The sequence below is a fragment of the Porites lutea genome, chromosome 12 (genome assembly GCF_958299795.1).
Source record: "Porites lutea chromosome 12, jaPorLute2.1, whole genome shotgun sequence".
NCBI lineage: Eukaryota > Metazoa > Cnidaria > Anthozoa > Scleractinia > Poritidae > Porites > Porites lutea.
The window spans coordinates 1,757,885-1,779,410 of NC_133212.1; the positions used below are offsets into that span (position 1 = coordinate 1,757,885).

General features: G+C 38.9%; 2 protein-coding genes across 2 annotated transcripts in view; both read right to left on the reverse strand.

Moving 5' to 3' along the window:
* Nucleotides 1-268: 268 nt before the first annotated feature.
* LOC140921868 (uncharacterized) lies at nt 269-13,679 on the reverse strand. Its single transcript, XM_073371867.1, has 7 exons — nt 13,596-13,679; nt 11,545-11,855; nt 8,818-8,959; nt 7,472-7,723; nt 6,661-6,852; nt 1,499-1,678; nt 269-351 (listed from the first exon to the last, which is right to left on the reverse strand). Exons 1-7 carry the CDS (start codon nt 13,663-13,665, stop codon nt 269-271), a joined length of 1,230 nt encoding a protein of 409 aa, XP_073227968.1. The 5' UTR covers nt 13,666-13,679.
* Nucleotides 13,680-17,763: 4,084 nt separating this feature from the next.
* Nucleotides 17,764-21,526, reverse strand: part of LOC140921870 (uncharacterized) — a 133,905-nt gene continuing 130,142 nt past the window's right edge. The window contains exons 14-16 of the mRNA XM_073371869.1: nt 19,779-19,832; nt 19,389-19,538; nt 17,764-18,836 (exon numbers count right to left, since the gene is read on the reverse strand). Coding sequence (XP_073227970.1) covers nt 18,631-18,836; nt 19,389-19,538; nt 19,779-19,832 — 410 coding nt within the window. The 3' untranslated portion in view covers nt 17,764-18,630. The remainder of the gene's footprint in view (nt 18,837-19,388; nt 19,539-19,778; nt 19,833-21,526) is intronic.

The window sequence follows — 21,526 nt, forward strand, 5'->3', positions numbered from 1 at the left end:
ACCTAAGTTTAGGGGAAAAAAGGAGGAAAAAATATTTTCATGTTATCACTCTTAACGTAATAGATTAGACTCGCAGAACAAATTTATTGCCGCGATTTTGGGTTCCTTCCTGCTTTATAAAAAAAAAAACATTAAAATGTAGGCAAATGTCAGGCCTGGGATAAAAAAGTAATGGATTCCATATTGAACTAGGCCGAGTGCGTCTACGTCTCGTTTGTAATCTCGTATGTAGTCTGTGTATTACGGTTACCATCCACAGCTCGTGATGCTACTCCAAAAGCTGTACGCGGACTGTGTAGTATTCTTTCTTAGGGCCACGTCTACAAAGAACTCTTGTTGTAAACTCATTGGCTAATAATTCACGAAGAGAACATTATGAACGAAGTTCTTGTTTTATCAGAGTTTCTGAAATAGTGACACAATTGTCCTCATTTACAACAACACTTCTTAATAATTCAACCCGCTCGCGATTGCAAAAGAAAAACAACTCGAATTAACAAGGAGTTTCATAAAAATAACCATCACCATACCCATTACATATATACTTTATTTTTACACTCATCGTTTTGCCATCTCCGCCCGCAAATAGCAAGAGCTAGACTAGGCGGGCGGAGTGGAAAGGTTACAGCAGTCATAAATATTAAATTAAAAGAAGCTATGAACAAGATTATATTGAAGTAAACTAAATAAAATATGCGGATAAATAAGCTAAAGTTACAAAATAGTCTTACAGAATGGAATTACAAGACAAATTTACTGAAGAACCTACCAATAATTAGTGTAATAAGTCGTGGCTACAGATTTTGCAATTTTTTGCAGCGGATTGGGCACTTCACTGACATAATCATCCTCCGTTTCCATTATCGAGAGCAACAAATCATGAAAATGTATTTTAAAAGCTCCCTTACAGAGCTGACGGAATTCGTTGGGTATTGCGTTCTAAAGTTGATTTTAATTTCCAGAGGAAGAAAACCTGGTCTCATGCTTGTGCTTTGAATTAGCTTTAGCAAAGAAATCACAGCTGTTAGACGGAACATTCAAGCAGGAGACGTCAAACATTATAGAAGATACTTTTTCAGCATATAACATTTGTAAGGGTAGAATTTTTGAGGAAACAAATAAAGGCACAGCATGTGCTCTGGGTTCAGAAAAATACATCAAAAGAGGGACTCGTTTTTATAGCACGAGAATTTTTTGTAAATGGGTTTTGGCAGCTTGACCCCAAGCCGCCAAACCGTATGCCGTCAAATAAGGCAATATCAAAGATTGATAAATATTTAAAAGGGTAGGACGTGGGACGAAGTGTCAAAGACGGGCAATACTTTTAATGCAACGGGAATTACTTTTAATGCAACATTATTAATATGAAATTTCCATGCAGCTTTAATTGCTGTCCAACAGGACACCAAGATATTTAACATGGTCTTTACACTCAAGGGTAGTAGGAATTTGGGTGCAGTTATCAATCATTTCAATATTAACGAGTACTTCAACTTACGTTGATATGGACGAAAGATAACATAATTTGACTTTTTAGCATTGAGCGTTAACTTATTTGCATTGAGCCAGTAGAAGACTTTGGGCAGTTCGCTATTGACGGTTTTCTCGAGAGATTTCAAATTAGTGGCAGCATACAGCAAGTTCGTGTCATCAGCAACGAGACAGAATGAGCATTTGGCTGAGGAGTTGTGAACATATTGTCGTTAATACAGATTAAGAATAACAGTGGATCAAGCACAGACTCCTGTGAGACACCACGAGCTCATACATTCGGTAGATAAGTTAAAACCTACTTCAGTTACTCGTGAACGACCAAGAGGGTATGAGACAAACCGGTCATTGATAATTCCTCTGATGCCGTCAGGAAGCTAGATTAAATGGTCGACGGTACCAAAGGCCTTTTTTTAAGTCTAAAAAGATCCCGCAAGTGAAAAATTTTTGGTCCATATTGTTTTAAATGACATTAACACTGTCAATAATGGCATGTTGCGTGGAACGTTTTTTCGCGGAAGCCATAATGTGACTTAAATAGAATACCGTTTTTACCACGAAAGGATTTGAGGCGGTGGTACTTTAATTTTTCAAATATCCGATTGAAAATAGACAGTAATGATATCGAAAGATAATTATCTGGCTCAGGCTTATCGTCATTTTTGTACACAGGAACAACTTTCGGCCCGAAATAACGCATCTAGCGTCAGTTAAAATACGGATAGGACAAGAGTAGAGACCGTCAGATTAATTTTTGGGGATCAAAAGTATCTCACGCTCAATCTCCACTGGAGAAACTGGATCAAAAAAGAAAGAGCTTGGGTTATAATAAGGAGACCAGTATTCGGTAAAATTGTGAGATGAACGTGGCGCGCGTGACGCTAGGTTTTCACCGACCCAAGAAAAGTAGTTATGGAAGATGTTAGAAATCTCAAGAGGATCATTAGAGACTTTACAAGCTCAATAAATACTCGCTTCAGATTGACCGCTGGTTTTTCATATACAGCGACGCAAGGTTGTTCATTTTACTCTATCCACTGTTGTGGAATGAGTGTCGTATGAATTCAAACCAAAGCTAATACTCCCACCAATCACGACGCCGACAAATCCAGCTAATGAACCAATCAGCTGAACTTAAAGTAAAACCATGTTGAGTCGAAACCAAAAAAGCGCGCAAACACTGAGCGACAAGGACGTGACTCCTGATCAGCGGCGGAAAAACAGTTTTTCTTGGTGTTGCAAAACATATATTGTAGGTTAGCTATAATCTTGTTGTGGTTTGGGTATTGACTATTTTCGAATTCCCCATAATACACTCTGTCTGCCCCCCAAATTTTGCATAACTTATTGTCTTAAAATGCTCTTGGGAAAATGCAATACTCCCAGGAGCATTTAAAAACAATGGTTTATGCAAAATTTGGGGGGCAAACAGAGTGTATTATGGGGAATTCGAAAATAATTAATTGTCAGTGTCTTTTCAGTCTTCTGTATTATGTCATTTGGTGACTGCTGGCACACGTCCGCAACTCACCAAGAAACTAGCGGCAAAAGGGGCGCGAATTTCCTCGTACTTAATCAAATGATATTCACTGGATATACTGCCTCAGATACAATACAGTAGGGACCTTAAGATACGAGGACTGGACAAGCTACGACGGCTACCGGAAGTAAATTTGCACAACGAGGCATGGGCACACGAAGCCCAAACTCGTGTTCTTGCCGTCCTGGTCTCGCCGAGGAAGCCATTCAGCCTGTTTTGCCGTCGTCTCGAAAACGTGAGTATTCTCGGCTTGTTTTCACTTGCAATAAGGCGATATCGATTCCCTTTTCAGATATTCTGACCCTGGTGTTTCTTAAGATCATATTCTTCACGATTTTTGTCGGAAATATTTCGAAATGAGAAAAAAAGGCCATAATTTATGTTCATCATTGTTTGTTGTTTGTAGAGCTATTTATAGCTCATATGTCAGTGGTGTGAGCGTATGTATCTTTGTGGCTTTGTAACTTTGTATCTTTGTATCTTTGTATCCTTGTATCTTTGTATCTTTGTATCTTTGTAACTTTGTATCTTTGTATGTTCGGATGTTTGTTGCAAGAGCCAATAAGGTTGAAGGTGCTATGAGTTGATGCTTAGGAACCAATGAGATCTTGGCATCTACTTAAACATGACATTGCTAAAGGTCGAGCAAGGGCACTTTGAGACCGCCATCTTGATTCTTGACAATTTTTTCGTCTTTTATTACGGCTACAGGTGTTTGGAAACATTATATTGAATATCTTCATGATTAAAACGCTGTGTACAGTGACGCAGCTGTTTAATGGTTCATATTTTAGTGTGGATGCTATTTCAAGACATTTCTGACCGAATTCGGCTATCGCAAACGGTACTGACGCACGTATTTATGAGTTGTGTTTCACCTGCTTCAAGGTAGAGTACAAAAGATCATATATTTTCAAAGCGCTTCCAGAGAAGCAATAATTGATTTTAGATATGGACTTTAATTTGAAAGTATGCGGCCTATAAAATGTGGTTTTACAAGTTTGAAAGGCAGCTTATCTTTTTTAAAGCAGTATTGTTAATCCTGTAAAGAAGCTTTAAAATATTATTCTCTCGCTTACAAAGTTCAACAGACCTTTTTTCGTTCCGGCAAAACAAAAAACATAATAAGTGAACAACATGATACATCCTTCCTGCATAACTAAGCATTATAGTTATTGAAACGTGTTTTATTTAGTAAAGATGAGTAACTTTAGTAAAAACAGTAGCGTTAGGGAATAAAATTGGAAGAAGCTAGTTGACACAATAACTAGATACTGTTTTATTGAGTGGAGTAACATGATATGAGCAGAAATATATTTCGGCAGTTTGATAATTTTCTTGGAAGTTCATAAATGTTGGGCTATCAACCTTGACGTTGCGTGAAACATAATTTAATTGCAGATGTTGTAATGAAGCCGAGGTGATTTCTTAAAATCGTTGAGAAAATTTTGTAGCAAACAATTTGCGTTTTTTTACGTACGAATTGTAAAAGAGCCAAAGGCCAACATCTTCACGTGCAAATTGTGTGCATGAGTTATTTTTATAATTCTGTTTACTAGATTACCGTGTGATAACTCGAATTCCCTCACGTACGAACCACGAAAGGGGCCAAAGTCCAACACTTTCACGTGCCAGTTGTGTGACTGTGCATCTCATGCAGATTGGCTTTTCACAATAATAATAGTAACTTGAACGTACGGAGACCTGTTTCGTTTTGTAACCAATGCCTTAAAAAAGGCTCTTGTCTTTTAAGAAGCAATAGCTTTTAAATCATGAAGTAATAAGTTGTCGGAGTTAAGGACTGTTTCACTGAGTAGAATTGCACGTGAAAACCTCGTGAATTGTGATGATGCAACCATCTACCACAATGATAAGAATCCTGGTATTTCTTAAGTACTCGAATTCGATGAATCACGTTTTGGCTTAAGAAACTCCAAGGAAACCTTAGAGTTTTCCTTCTAATCAACGTTTGGTGAGTAGATATTTATTTTACTTTAATAATTTGTTTAACTTGCACCAAATGTGGCTTAAGAAACTCCAAGGAAACCTTAGAGTTTTCCTTCTAATCAACGTTTGGTGAGTAGATATTTATTTTACTTTAATAATTTGTTTAACTTGCACCAAATGTAACAGGGAAAGACAGAGGAAAGTGAATATGTAGCATGAGAATCGACGCAGCTGAGCGTTTCGCGTTTTTATTTATGTACGGCAATGCCCAATCTCGCACAAAAACCCAGTCTACATTTAGGACGAAAAAGGTAGATTCATCACTCTTGGTAAGGTTACACTGAAGCATTAAAGTTACACTGAGGCATTCAAAATAGCTCATGCACGTTAACCGTGCCTATATTTTTGCAATAGCGACTATGAATGTTCCTGAGTGCCCAGTGAAGAAAAGTAAATCAGTGTAAGTGAAGTTAAAATAGATCCAGTTACAGTGGAGTAATAATCCAATAAAAAAAATTTCAGTGAAGGTTTCTTTGACCTGTACCTCCTGACAGTCCGCCGGTGTTTACCTTTTGCTCATTTGAAAAGCAATTTCATTTTTTAACTAAAGATTTATACGCCTGAATTGGATTCTAATATTTTTAGGAAGCCAGTGGTATCGAGTTCTTTTCACGATGAAATGTTGTTTCGGGAAATCATGGATGTTGATCCCTTCACTGGAACAAAAAAGAGCATTGTTGCGAGAGGAAAGAAAAGGGAAGAGGTCGCTGAAAACTTGAACCAAATTGAAGCTGTTTATTTCACAGTTAATAAAAGGGCAGTTCGAGATCGCTACAATCTTCTCGCGTGGCTAGAGAACTGAAGAGTAAATTGAAAAAAGAGAAAAAAAACAGGTGGAATTGAAACCGGCATGAGCAGAATTGAAGTGCCTCGAGAGGAGTTTAGTGTGTTTTTTCTGTATTCTTGTATTTTGATGTCATTATTTCAAGTAAAATAAAAAACAAATTCATATGGAAATTTCGGCTTCCTCAAGAAGGTTTCATCGCATAGTAGAATAAATTCATCGTCGTCTATCACAACGTCTAAGTAGCTCTCCAGAAGAAATGTCCTAGCGTCTTTAAAGGTCGACATATTTGTTTGTGAAAGAAACATCGCCGTTGCCGTCCCTAGTGAAAATTGCTTGCTCTTAAGTATTTTGTTTTTGGCGGGCACGACGGGGCTCGACGTAGTCTTCCTCATCCACCCCCATCGCCGTCCTAGCTCCCCGTCCTCGTATCTTAAGGTCCCTAGTATACACAAAAGACGCCCCTTTTAATATTTCTCAGGGTTTTCCGATTATCATGGACAATATTAAGAATGATGTAAAATGACAGAAAAATACAATGCATCTTAGTAAACATAATTCTTTTTGGAGTTTACACCGTTGAAACTGTTGTTAACAACTGAGTTCCCTTGGTAAGAAGGATTTATCACATAACTGTATCAAATTAGGCAAACACCACAAAAGAAAAATGAACAGATTGATTAAAAAAATACAGAAACTTTTTATATGTGAACAATACAAAACGATTTTTTAAAACAGATTACTTGTTTAGTAAAAGGCAAAAAATCCCAAAAGATACACACACAAGCATCATGCATATACCTACAAAATAAACAGGAGGAAAGAAAAGTGCTCTTACTTTCTGTTTTAAGATAGGAATAAACTTCAACCTCGCAGAGCGTCAACCATATATTACGGTTAGGCAATCTGATGTACAAATATCTGCCATATGCTTTGGGACTACAGGGAAATGTCTTGGAACCTCCTTGTGGGATTTGTGTGATATTTGCACAAAGATGGTTGTTTGCTCCTCCATTTGTTGTATCATTTCCTTGCAAAGCGAATAAAAGAAAATATGAGGTAACATTAACTGCAGTATTTGAACACAATTCACCTACAATAATAGTTGAAAAGGTAACAAAGAAACAATCTTGGCACACGCTTCAAGATCAGAGGCGTGCTGCAATCTCACTTGCATAACCTTTACATTGATATATAGAGTGTTTTCACTCACGTGGCCAGCATATATGCAAATTTATTGGAACAAAAGAAAGCGTTTGCATAAGAAAAGAGTTCAACTCCCAGAGGATTGGTTTGGGACACTAACATGGCCGCCGTTTCATTGTTTTGGGACACCACTATGGCCGCCGTGACGTCATGTGAAAACACTCTATATACTGACTCACTCAAATAGAATCTGTGGAAATTTGACTTTCCATGAATGTAACTATGTAGGAAGAAAATGATATTGATACTAAATACATATACACTTTTACAAAACACAGAGATCACGTTGACATAATTTTCTCCTGAAAAATCTTAACTTAAAAGCCAATGGAAAAGTAATCTCATATTACACTGTAATTGAAATATTTCAAAATGAAGAAGAAACAAATTTGAACAAGTAGGTAAAGCAACTGATTTCAGCATCTCCCACAATGACTACCTACCAACTCTTATCTCAGCTCCGTTTAACCTGTCCCCACAGCAGTCTCCTCTGTTGACTATATTCACTTCAGCTACAGGCTCTACCCGCCCCAGGTCTACTCGCCACCAAGTAGTGCTTTCTCGGAGAGTGTGTGTACATTTGCTGATGTGAGTACTCCTATCTCCATCCACTGCATTACTGGCAGTGTAGGATATCGAATCACTGTATGTACTTGACTGAATTGTTGGCTTCAAAAGGGCAATATTACTCGGAACTGAAAACCAAACGAATAATAGAAATTACAGATAAATGCAGTGCTCAGGGTTGTGCTCTTGGCCTCAGCTCCTGGAGAACACTCCAGGGTCCTTACTTCTGTTCTTGGGCGACTAGAAAATCTCAGCTTTTGTATGGAAATCATATGCTGGGTACCCTGGATTTCACTGCAGAGCCTTGGGCTCCTTAGAATTTTTCTTAGAGCACAACCTTAAACACAGGAAAATCAAGTATTGAAGGCCTTTCTGAATCAACTTATTAATGTTCAAAGTACATGTATACTTGTACATGTAGTGTGTCTGCAGTGTAGTATAAAAAATGGTCATGGTAAGTATTTGATCGGTAGCTGTTCAAAATCTCAACCTTTTAATTTTGACAGGTTGGTCACAAACTAGCCTGGAAATACACTAGCCATCAGATCTCTCTTTATTCCTCACCACTAGAGACCTTTCACAGGAGAGACATCCGCAAAATGGCCCCCAAAAATCCATATTGATGACATGAATCAATGTTTACAAAATTAATCTTGTAGTTATCGGGTTCTAGATAATTGTTTGAGTTAAAGTCTCCCCTCGTCTATAATCGCAAAGTTTTGAGTTCTTCTGCGAAAAGCAGCAGCAAAACTCAAATTCTTCTTGTAAAGAAGATGATATTCCACGAATAATCACTTTTTTGTTGATTCATGGCATTTACTGTACATCTCTGTAACCTTTTGTCTTTTGTCTGTTATTCGTAAACAATGACTAAAAGAATAGAATGACTACTTTGACCAATCCCTATTCATTGACAAGATTCCAGAGACATTAAATCTGCATATGATTTTCAATATAGAATCTTTGGGGCAAAATTGCAGATAGCTCATTTCCTGCAAAATCTGTTTGGTTGCAAGGAGAAAGGCATATACAGTGAATTACTTGCAAAGACTGTATTTGAAAAGATTTTTAAAAAGAAAGAACAAGATAATGGTTCAAGAGCTGATGTGGTCACAAAAAGAAAAAAATCATATATCAATGATGTGAAGGAAGGTTCCACAACTGGATAAAAAACTATATTCCTTGAAAACTGAACAATTTCTGCAAGATATCAAACCTCTGCTCCTTGGTATGCCAAAGACTTCTACTCGTAAACAAGCTCCACCTTGTGAAGACCCAACAACAAAACGCAAGTATCTGGCAACAAATGCACTGAACAAGATCTGTTTTTCTACTGTGTTCTGATCGAAGTTTCCATTGAATGTCTGGGAAACAAATCAAAAACAAAAGAACAAAAAAGCTTATCATTTTGGAGGTAATTCTTAAATAAAGATAGTGTTCAGTTTATTAAACCCAGGGCTGTCACTAAGTTGCAAGATAATTATATGCAAATTATAGGTAAGAATTTGAAAATCCCACCAATTAAAGAAGAACGATGGAACCCTTACAACAGATGACATTGAAAAACGATTATTTCTGCACAATTGTTGAAAAATTGATTGGCCCCGCGGATGAAATTCAGCCATTACACGCTCATAGCCGTAAGAATGTGGATATGCCGATTATGTCCAGCGCTAGCATCACGATGAGTCAGAAGGAAATCGAGGAAAAGATCTGTAAGTTAAAAGTGAAGAAAGCCACGGGGCCAGATGGCTTATCTGCGCGTCTTTTAAAGTATGTAGGTATGTCTATTGCCCTATTTCTCACGAGCGTGTTTAAACAGAGGGTTGAAGCCTGAAGCCACCAGACCAGAGGAAAATAGCTAGAGTATGTGCAGCGTTCAAAAAAGGACGAGAGGAAGACAGAGCATGTTACAGACCACTGTCTATGCTTAGTATACCAAGTAAATTAATGGAATCCTGCGTCGCAAGTAATATCACTAATCACGTGGTTACGCAAAATTTACTTGATAACAGACAATGGGCTTATAGGAAGGGAAAGTCAACAGAACAGCTATTAATACACCTAACTGAGAGGTGGAGAGAAGCACTAGAAAGAAAGCTTTTTGTGGGAATACTGTTTGTGGATTTCACTAGAGCTTTCGACACAGTGTCGCACAACATGTTGCTACAAAAGCTGAACGACCTTGGAATCAGAGGAGATATCTGGCTGTGGTTAAAGAACTTAGCTACCTTACAGAACGAAGACAATTCCCCAGATACACACGTTATAGTTCACGGAGTGCTGCAAGGGTCGGTCCTCGGGTCCACGTTATTCTCCCTCTTCACAAACGTCCTCCCAAAATCACTACGCTCTGCGGAAACTTATCTGTATGCAGGCGACACAACAATATACTGTATCGCAGAAACGATGGATTTGCTAACAAACTCACTAAACAATGTTCTAGCTGAACCCCAGGAATGGTTGGACAGACATTCGATGGTACCACACCCAGAAAAATGTAAAGCAATGATCATGCACCACAAATCAACGTTTACTGGCCCTATCCAAGCTCTTCGCCTTGGCAACAACATCATAAAGTGGACAACCTCAGAAAGACTCCTCGGAGTACAGGTCGATGACAAGTTGTCCTGGTCAGATCATGCTGCAAATGTAGCGAAGTCCTTCGCATCCAAGTTAAGTCTACTCCGACGCATGCGATTCCTCCCTCAGAACCAATTAGAAGATTTCTACGCAAAAGTGATACTGCCATCAGTTACATACGGTCTGACAGTGTGGGGATCGTGCAACAAGACGCACCTAAACAACCTGGAGAAACTCCATGCAAGAGCTGGACGGATTGTATATGGGGTGCCATGGGACACCAGCGCTGAAGATGTCTTAATGCGAACTGGATGGGACAGTCTGGAAACAATGTACAAACTGCGACTAACGGAGTATGTCTTCAAGACTACACCGTCACGGAATTTAAAGATTTGTTTTTACAGAGGAATTCAGGCCGCAGAAGAAATGAGAACATCATTCTTCCAAGACCAGAAACAAATTTTATCAGGAACTCTATACACTTTTTATTTAGAAGAGCAATCGCATGGAACACTTTAACGAAGAAGGACACAAGGGCCAAAACCTTGAAAAATTTTAAACGCTGTCTTGTAAAATTTGACACCGAAAAAATGCATTTCGAACCAATCTTAGCTACTACTAAAAATATACATATCGGTTTCGAATACTTTTAACAGTTTTAATTTTTAATTGTACATTTTCACGACCTATTTTAAACATTTTTAACAGTTTTTAGTTTTTAATCATACCGTTTGCTTTTAGTACTTCTTATTTTTTTTTGTAATTGTTAGTATGCACGACCCCACCAGCAATGCGGATCTTTTTATCGTGCTAAAATAAAGTTCTTATCTTATCTTATCTTATCTTAAGCTGGAAATTCTGTTGGTTCAGTGTGCTTTCGTTTTTTTTCCTATGAAAGTAGCCAGGGGTCATACTGATAGGAAATTCCTGGTCCCTGCCCTTAGTGAGTTTTCTGTGAACCCAATGGGGTGTCAACCTCTCACTCCCCACTTCCCCCTTCTGGATTCAATTAGCTTTACCCGGCATGGCATTACTCGTTTGGGTAACAAACTTTGCTCCTTCATATGCTTGTCATTCTTCCACCTCAGTATATAAGTGCAACAAATTTCTGAAGGTAACCTTTGAACAGACTAGCATTCCATTCAAAGGGGAGAAGCAATTTATACTCCTAGATGCTTCATGCAGCAGAAAATGGGTTTAGCTCTCTATCAATCAGAATTGTGCTTGCAGTCAGACCAGTCTTATCCTAAGCAGGGTGGTAGGAAGAGGTCGTCTTTTTTGCAAAAAAAAACTCTCGAAAAAAGCGTTTTTCCCTTTTAAAGTGATGGGCCAGGCCATTAATATATGCACCCTTAAACCTAAGTACCTTAACTTGTCCATTTTCTTTATAGTCTGTCCAAGTTGTCCCATCTGTAGATGACTGTAGGGTGTAAGACTCCACCCACTGACTCCCCTGGGAATTCCCCTGAGTGGATACAGCACAGATGATATAAGGAATCCGTAAGTCAATCTGTAAATATGGACTGGTGTCACTCGTGGACGCACACCATGATGATCCTGCTACAAAGTTCAGTCGGCCATTCTTTGCTGGTGTGCTGGCATTCAGTTCAGAGGAAGCATTTAACTGATTGTCGAGAATGTACCAGCTCACCCCTACATCAACTTGTTCACATGATGCTACAAAAAGGGATAAAACATTGAATTACTGGTTGCCTGGAATGCTTCCATCAGCTAGCTAGACCAATGGCATCTTGTTCAAGTGAACGATCATAATTTATTGATCACCGGAAATAAATTGTAGTTAATCGACAACCCTTGTTTGAGCTTTGTCCTATGTCCAGTGATTTTCACGTGCAACCTCGTGAGCTGAACTTACGAACTCTTCATTGTTTATTTGACCAATCACAAGTTGCTCTGCAATGTTAAATAACTTGAATTCCCACGTGCTTCATCACCGTGTTTTCCTTCTCGGCCAAGCACAATGTCTTCAGTTGAAGGTTTCTTAAAGTTTTCAAATTCCCTCCCATCCCACCAGTCGCTTTATTTTATTTTATTTTATTTTATTGGACATAGGGGGGACTTGCGAAACCTTTATTAAGTGCCATGTTGTCAAGTAGTAATCATTTTATATATATGACTTATTAATTAATTAATTGATTAATTAGTTAAAGGCTGTATTATTGTACGCAAGTCATCTAAAGTCATAATCAGGTTTGTGTCAGCACATTGATGTCCCTTTCAGTTAAGAGCTTCAACTCGAGGCAATGATATGAAATCTATTTAGTTAATTCCTTCACTTCTTCTAATCGGCTCCTGAGTCAGTAGTGTATTTTCAATAAAAAAAAATGGGAATGGGGATAAAGTGCTCCTCTCGTCATACTTTTGCCCCTATAGACTCCACATTTTGTACTCCTGGAATGTAGGTATAGCTTAGTGGGGGCCCTAGGGAGGCCCACTATTGGTCACAGCCGACCCTGACAGGAGGCCTTCCATATTTACCCAGGAACGGACACAGTCGGCCCTGAGAGGAGGCCCAACTCCCTCCTCCATACCGGTGTGTGTACCACCTTGGTTGGTAGGTTTTCTTTAGCTCACAAAAATTCAGAAGTACATGGGGCTGACCTTTTAAGTCTCAGTGGATCACTTTATCTCCCACTTCCCCCTTTTGAGCCACACCAAGTTGTTGTTTTGTTGCTGTCCAGTATAATAATTCTGGGTCCTCAAACATGAGGAAGTTGATTAATTTTATGTTTTAAAAAACATACAGTTTTGCAGCGGCGTATAAGAACCTACTTTTTTAAGGTCTGGCATAGCTTTTGAGACGGGTGTTTTTGGATCTTGTTCAGCAATTTAACGCTCTCGGCTTTCCGTTGAAAAATTTCTTAACAATTAAAGTTTTGCTGGCCCCGGACTGTTCCACGCTTATCGTTATCCTTTTAAAGGGAAATGGAATACATTTAAAAACTTGTGTTCAGTTAACCGTAAACTATTTTCGTGTACCATCGTTTAATAGTAGTGGCTCTCTTTGCTTCCCAGGTCACATTTCTTAGTGCTCCCTTTAAGGACTTAACTTCCAAGATATACCTTTCTTTATTTTTTAAGTACAAATCAAGTTCTATCATTGCCTGCAGTCTCATTTCCGCAATGCGTGAAAAATGAAAGTTATTCTTCCGCCATTGTGATGCGACCAAAAATGCGTTTGAACTGAGGAGCAATACTAGACGACATTGATCACGGTTCGGAAAGAAATCGGTGGAGATGGGACCACAGGGAAAATGCGAGGTTTATGGCTTTATAAAAGATGTTCATCGCAAACTGGATGAAAATAAATACTTCGCTGTTTGACTTGCATGGTGTCTAACTATTCTTCAGGGCGTAAACATACAAAGCATCGATATATTTTTGCTGTAAACTTACCTGATACCATTCGTTGTCCCAGAAGACAAATTGCCACGAAGAAATATAAGATATTTTTTTTGTCATCCATGTCTTCAGTCTTAAGCAAAAAAACAGCAATACAAAGTACAATTTGCGCACTGCCTTTTTAAGATTTGCCCCCGATTAATGATTCGATTTAAGCCGATTTTTGACCTTTCACGTATGGCGTGACACACCTTAGAAAGCAATACTCTTAAGTGTGACTTCCCTTTCAGTATAACTCCATCTTTGTTATCTGTGTCTGTCAGATTTCAGCAGCAATCTTAAGCATTTTGAGTGTCTTTTAGCAACGGGTCGGACGTATCCCGACAGAACAAAACTTCATGCCATGTTAAAGGCCTTGTTTCTTACAAAATGTCTAGCAAGTCGTGAGGCAGTTGTATCCATTAATTTCTCTGCGAATTCTGCAAATCAGAATAAATAAGACTGAATTAAATAAAGAGAAATGCCCTAAAGCAAAAATTGACGGTTATTCTTTTATTAGCAAACCAAGAAAATCAGCCAAGGGCGGTGGAGTTGCCGCCAATATGTCATCTTAAGTGCCGTATCATCGAAGATTGAACTTAGAGCTGGACGATATTGAATGTCTGTGGATAGAAGTTTTATTTCCTAAATCTAAAGGTTTTCTCATTGGATTTATTTATCGATTATTCATCGAAACATCTTTCCAAAAATTTTACTTGCAAATTGGAATCAACGCTTACGAACATCTCTTTGGAGAACAAAGAATGCATTTTAACAGGGGACATGAATTGTAATTATTTGGTCGACTCAGACCACAAAGAATTGAAATCCATTTTGACTGCCTTAAAACAGCTCATTAAAGATCCCACGAGAGTTACAGAGGATTCAAGGTCTTTGATTGACGTCATCTACACCAACGAACCGTGGAATATTTATTCTGTCAAAGTAATTCCTGCTGGTTTGAGTGATCATGATTTAGTCGGCTGTACTCGAAACATTTACAACTTCAAATACCAACCCAAGTTGATAACGTGCAGAAATTATGCGAATTATGATCCTGTGGCCTTTTGTAACGATTTGAGATCCAGTGACTTTGGCTCTGTTTTTACATCATCTTGTGTAAATGATGCGTGCTCTCGCTTTAAGTGTATTCTGCAGCAGTCTATAGATAAACATGCCCCTCTAATCACCAAGAAAATCAACGGTCGTCTATGTCCTTGGATGTCTATTGACGTTAAAAGTGAAATGAATCTGTGGGATCAACTACTCAGAAAGGCTCGTAGGACAAATCGTGAGATTGACTGGTCATCTTACAAACGACAACGCAACTGAGTGAATAGCCAAGTGAAAAAATGTAAGAGCAATTACTATAAAGATCTATTGCAAGACGAAGCCTCTTCCCCAGATAAATTTTGGTCAGCAATCAAGAAGTTGTACCCAACAAAAATTACAACAGGGTCTGCGGCAGCTATAAATATAAACGGAACTAAAACGTCAAACACATCCTCTATTGCCCAGGGCTTTTGCGACTTCTTTTCCACTATAGCTGGTGTTTCGAAGACCAAGAGTTTTCCGCTTTGCAATTTTGTCTGGTGTAAGCCTGTAAATTCATGTGAAACTACATCATTTAATTTTCTCAGGAGAATCCGACCTTTAATCGACAAGAGCAGTGCTGAGAAAATCTACAAAGCAATGATTCAACCTGATTTTACGTTTTGTGGATCTTTGAGTCTCTGTTGGTCACGTTCCCGTAAGAGTCGAATTGAAGGCATTGAACGTCGAAGTCAGAAAGGCATTGGTGGGAATTATCAGTCCAGACAGTGGAGAGTTCAATAAAGAGACAGTCCTTCCAGCTTGTGTTTGATTGTCTTCAGTATAACGTCTGTACCCCTTTTTAAAGGATATTTTACAAAAACTGAACACAACATTATCACTAGAAACAATGGGTGTTCACTAAAATTCCCAAAGCCAAATTAGAATTTGGACGGAGAAGTTTTGCCGTTCAAGGGGCTCTTGTTTACAATACTTTACCTCGGCATTTAAGAAATTTTAAATTCTAGGTTTCTTTTTAAGAGTAATTTAAAAGAGTATGTTCAATAGTATTCCATAATTCACAACTCTTTTCAGTCTTGTAAGTCGATGATTTTTACAGATTTTGATTTTTAAAATCTTAGATTTCTTAGTGTTTTCTTAGTGTCACTACCCAGATCTGGGTAGTGACACGTCATCAGTATGTAAGTTTTTCAGTTGTTCGTCAGACGTCATTTCGCGGGGAAACCAGTGATTACGCTATGAGATGTCAGCTGCTTTCTGGTAGTAAAGGACTGTTGAAAACAGACATATTCTCTATTGTATCTAACGCCCAAAAAAACAATTTAGCTGTAATTTAACTCCCCTAGGAATCCCACGTGCGCCTAGCTCTTATTTGCATTTTTTGTTTTTAACTTAAATCGCCTTCTAGCATTTTCAGTTCAGCTTTTATTTCAACGTTGCTTCTTCAAGAGCACTAAGTAGTAGTTTCCTGTCAGGAGTATCTCTTTTGTGGCAGAAGTTTTGCGCCAAAAGAATGTAAGTGCGTTGCTGTATTTCTTTTGCGCTCGCAGTATTTCCGTGAAGCTTTATTTTCACCTTGTATTTCAGTTTTTACCACAACACAACACATCAAATACGACAAATTTACGGTACATCGGACCTAATGTCAGTCGAGTCTTTAGGGTCGATAGTCTACCATCTTACTTATTGCTGTAACCCTCGAGGACTCAAATCGGAATAAAGTTGCGCGTCTATTGTTAGCGCTGATCGGTAAAAGAAGTCGCCTTACGGCAGCTATATTCACGATATTTTTTTATTGATTCACAGGCAAATTATCCTGAACCTGATCCTAGCACAGCCATGTCGATAAGATCAGACGCTACTTCAGCTACTTAAGACTTCACATACAACATGGGGCCACAGGTACAGTAGCGTCTTAAATTTCTCCTAGGACGTATGTTACATCCGGGATACCTACGAAAAATTCTTTGAGGGAGGGGCGGGGGGGGATTGGCGACTTCTTGGTGTTGTGGAAACCATTGTCGGTGTGGGTTTTATTCATTGTCTTTTCAATCTTTTGTATTAAATCATTTGGTGATTGCATCCGTCCGAATGATCCCCACCTACCCCTCCCCAAAGTCAACGTTAACACTTACTTCTCACTTAGGGCAAAATATTAACTTAGAGGAGGGGTAGGTGGGCAGTTTCACAGAAAGGTATAATGATCATGACGTTTGCTTAAAATCCCTATATGGTTTGATTGTAAGTTGGTTTAGCGTTTGTCTGTTACTTTAAGTAGCATTGCGCTATACAGAGGACAATTATTAGGGAAAGCAACTGCGATATCCATTGGATAGAGATTCATTTGGCATTTGGTGGATAGCATTATCTACCTTTTAAACAAGTGGCACCAGAAAAGCTATCACCACTTACCCGCATGTCATTTTCTCTTCTATTTTCAAGGACTTTACACTGAAACTTCCTGGAATTAACTTCAAGAACTACAGGTACAGACTCATAACATGACAACTTCTTTTGTAGCGTTACTCTTTTATAGCGTTATTGCTTTGCTTTGTCCCAAGGCCTCATTATCCAGCGCGGCCTATGCGTTTTGGGTCACGTGGTTACGAGCGAATTTAATGATCGAGAAAGCTTGGAAAGAAGCCAGACAGGAACTTGGTACCTAGGTTATTCAAGGCAATTAGCAAAGAAACAGTGAATCACATACTGCCTTTTGAGAAGAGCCTAAACCGCCAGCATGAGATGGAATATCACGTCATGAGATTAGTAGCAGTCCTTCACGATTGACGCGTCGGCAAACATGTTACGAGCGAGCGAGTGAGCGACTGAGGCGTCTCTCCCCAGCTTGCCTCTCGTTTCGCTCGCTCTACATTCCTTCCATTCTGGTAGCTATAGACATCATCGTTGTGTCGCTAGAGAGAACTGACCTTTCGTTAACTTCTGCCTTCTTTTCAGATTTATTATGAAAAACGTGACAAACATTCAAGAGTTGTGTCAGTTGTCAGAGGAGAAACTAGCGAGTATCTTGGGGGAACACAGCAAGTGCGAAACAACTGTAGGAGTTTATCCACACTGACGGCAGGAAACAAGCAAAGGCTTCGCAAGTCTCAGTTAGAAACAAACGATAACACTGATAAAACTGAGTTTATTTAATTACAACTGTTGTTCGTTATGCTCACAACTTAGCTTTGTGTGCTTGTAATCTGCTATAAAATTCCAACAACAAAACTAAAAAAGCGAAAGCAACGGCAACTAGACGTTCTTTATGCATATAATAAAATGTTTCACTTGAGTAAGTCGTTTGTCCTTAAGTGAAAGTCGATGTATTCAGTTCTAAGATCGAGGCGGTTTTTCTTGTAAAACCAATGATCCAAACAAACAAACAAACAAACAAACGAAAAAGGATCCCGTTTCGCTGTTCAAATTAACTTAACTGAAAATCTGACTTTGCAATTCTTGTATTTTAAAGTTAGCAATATTTTACCTCTGACGTTTTTTAAAAGGTCAATTCTGTTGCCTTATTTTTATGAAACCACGATCCCGTTGGTCCGGTCTATTGATTACAAAAGCGGACACTAAAATTTATATACTGCTTCTGTCGATACTTCCTTGTTGCCGGTTATCGTTCATGTCTTAGATGTACCCTTTGAGGAGGGGATTAAACGAGTTAAGTTCCTGAATGGGGCAGTCATGTCCAATACACTCAACTATATCCCAGTGGTCAAAAACTGGATTCCACTAGAGTAACTAGAAGCCTAGTCGTGAAATGAAACAGGACGTACAATTAAACCTTAAGGAGGGTTGAAAACTCGTCTGTTGGAGTCCACTGAAAACGCACCAAGTCCACTGGAGTTACCGGAAGTTTTAGTCGAAACAAGCAGGCTACTTGTGTATATGCTTTGGCAAGAATTCGAACAGATTGTGGTCCTGCCGCATGTTTCTCGCATACAAAGCTGTCAAGGTATTTGTCATTTTCCCATATTTCATTTCCGTCCCTTTACATGTTTTGATATACTTCGTTTTCCAGCGGTTTAGGAAGCCGATGGAAGGCGGTATTAGCATAATCTTGTTTCGTTTTAGCATCATCACTATCTCCTTCCGGGTTCTTCATTAGAGATCCATATTCTGACGTTTGCTGGATTGGAGTGGACCGCAGTTCCATATAAACCGATTCCACTTGAGGAGACGAGACTTCTGCAACGCCTAAGATTGAAAACGGTTGGAATCTTATCAAAATTGAAGAGAAAAAGGAAGAATGGATATCTTAACAAATTAATGTAAGTCTGTTTTGTTTTGTTTTATTTTTTTTTTCTTGGGCCGGGGAAGGTGGAGTTCTGTCGTCATTACAAAACAAGCCCACAGACATCACTACAGAAGAGGTTTATTATTATCTGTTTTTATTCATTTGTTCAAGTATTTATTTTTATCCCTGTGAATATTTTTCCGCACAAGTTACTTAGTGGCAAGTGTAATTCTTTTTTCTCCATCTTCTTCCTTTTTGATGAAGATTTTTTCCTAAGCAGCGTCGTCTCTGTAGATGCGAAAGTCCCTAGCTTTTGCATGAACATGGCTATAACGAGATTTACGGTGAGTAAATTTATATCATAATTATTCTCAAAATACTATTTTAGATATTTCACTTGTGGCCCGGTTATAAATATTACTTTAATTACCCAGTAACAGTGCCCGATACCATAATTGTATACTCAGTTCAAACTGAAAATGCCACTCATTATTTCCACAAACGCTACAAACCTCCTTCAAGTTGCTGAGCTTTCACTTGGAATTCCTCGGCGGAATACTTTTTGCCAGATTTGGAAATTCCCCGAGTACGCCACTGGTAAAGGTTCACTCCAAGAGAAATGACCAATGCAATCCCTAAGACGACGGATGATACTACAGATGCTGCAATGTGAAAGTTCCTATCAGTGACTCAATAGGCGATTTCTAAATACAACCACGTTCCCATCCTTACGTCATATCTCTTCTTCCCTCAAAGGGACGGAGGGAGAGGATTTTGGGAACTTGTTTGTTGCTTATAATGCATAGATATTCCAAAATTCAGCTAAATTCATTAAACAAACCGTCTTTTAGTTCGAATACAATTAATATTGGGAAACTATAAAAAAAAATCAACTAACAAACCTGTGTTTGAAGGTTTGTCCCATGATTGCGAGCCGGTGTCTCCTCCCTGTCTGTCTGCATCATCAGATTTGTAAACCAAAGGTTTGAGCATGAAAATGAGTTAAAGAACATTCCAGCGAGTCAGTCAGTCAGTCAGCCAGTCAGTCAATCAGTCGGACAGTCAATTAGTCGGTCAGCCAGTCAGTCAGTCAATCAGTCGGACAGTCAATCAGTCGGTCAGTCAGTCAGTCAGTCTGAAGATGGTTAGTTTAGCTGATCCGTCATTCTGACTCTTTCTGGTAGGTGAATCACGCACACGGTTGATCTATCAGGCATTACAAAGATTAAGAGGTACCTTTACGGTAAACGGAAAACGGCAGACGCAAGTTGAGAATTTCTCAAAGTAGAAAATGAGCAGATAAAAATAGTCTAAACCAATTCTTTGGATGAAAATAACGTGAAACTACTTATTTGTTGTAGAAGCAAAAAACAGTTGAAAACAGGTAAGGCGAAAACTTGGTGACGTGGCACAAATTCAAATTCACGTTTGCCGCTTGCCCACAAACGGGATTCTGAATCTCTCTCGGGCTCTATTCTGTCGGTAGCTGAACGTGAGTCATTGGTCAGATAGTGAGTTTCAGGTTCAACAGTCTCTCACTGAATCATTCAGCCTGTGCATAGGAGAGTTTTCTCTATCTATCGGTTAGTCTGAAGTCAATAAGCCAATCATAGTTCCTCATTCTATTTGTCTGTCAGCTACATGTATGGTCCTCTCAGCAATAATGAAAAGTCAATAGTTCCATCTAAAAGTACTTGCTGAAGAGGTTTCACTTATATGGCCGATCACACCATAGGAACTGACCTCCTTATTACGTACAGATTTCCGTGGTCCATGCCGGTGGGTGATTGAATTAACAGGGTTTTTGTGCTGTTACTGGGTGTAGCAGGAACTATTTTTGGCCAGCCATTGTCTTAGTACGGTGTTCGTATGTTTCAGTGTTTCTTCAATCTTCTTCATTACATCATTTTGTGATCGCACCCTTACGGAACCAGTTACCGTAAAATTCCGAAAATAAGCCCCGGGGCTTATATTTTTCAAAGGCGCTTTTTGAGGGGCTTATATTCGGAGGGGCTTATCTATGGAGGGAAATTTGCGTTTCAAAATGGATTGGGCTAGCCTTATAGCGGGAAGAAAATTTACCGTTTTTGCTTTGTTTTACTTTGTATTGAGGGCAATTTCCAAGGACAAGCCCCAGGGGGCTTATATTTGAAGGTGCGATTTAACGGAGAGTTTTTTGCGTTGCGAGTTTGGGGGGCTTATATTTGGGGGGGGGGGCTTATACATGGAGGGGCTTATTTTCGGAATTTTACGGTACTTTTCTGTATTGTCGTATAGTTACCTACAGTTATCGAAGACTAGTGGCTTTAAATTGTATGTAACAGAAATGAAATGAAATGAGATAAAGGAAAATAGAACATGTTTAAACTTTCATGTTTCTGATTCAGTCACAGGGCAGAGGAGCTATTTGTGATGGCAAATAAAGCGCAATTTTACTGCCGAACGAACGAGTCGCCTTTGTTTACTGTAGAATCTATGATGAACTTGACCTTCCAAATAGTCATGTGATCGTGTTACTAACCTGGTAAATTATTATCTTATGCTCGGTGAAACCGCTGAAGGTAATGACTGCGGACGAATAACAGCGACTAACATATAATAAAGAGACACGCTTGTCTCTTTTTCTTCTCAGCACCTCGTGCCTCGCTCG

What these genes read in the sequence shown, in the direction of transcription:
- LOC140921868 (XM_073371867.1), bottom strand. Translation starts at nt 13,665, where the DNA reads ATGGATGACAAAAAAAATATCTTATATTTCTTCGTGGCAATTTGTCTT. An exon ending in GGGACAACGAATGGTATCAG is followed by an intron (nt 11,856 to 13,595) that starts GTAAGTTTACAG and finishes CCCTTTTTGTAG; the next exon opens with CATCATGTGAACAAGTTGAT. An exon ending in AAGAAAATGGACAAGTTAAG is followed by an intron (nt 8,960 to 11,544) that starts GTACTTAGGTTT and finishes TTTGTTTCCCAG; the next exon opens with ACATTCAATGGAAACTTCGA.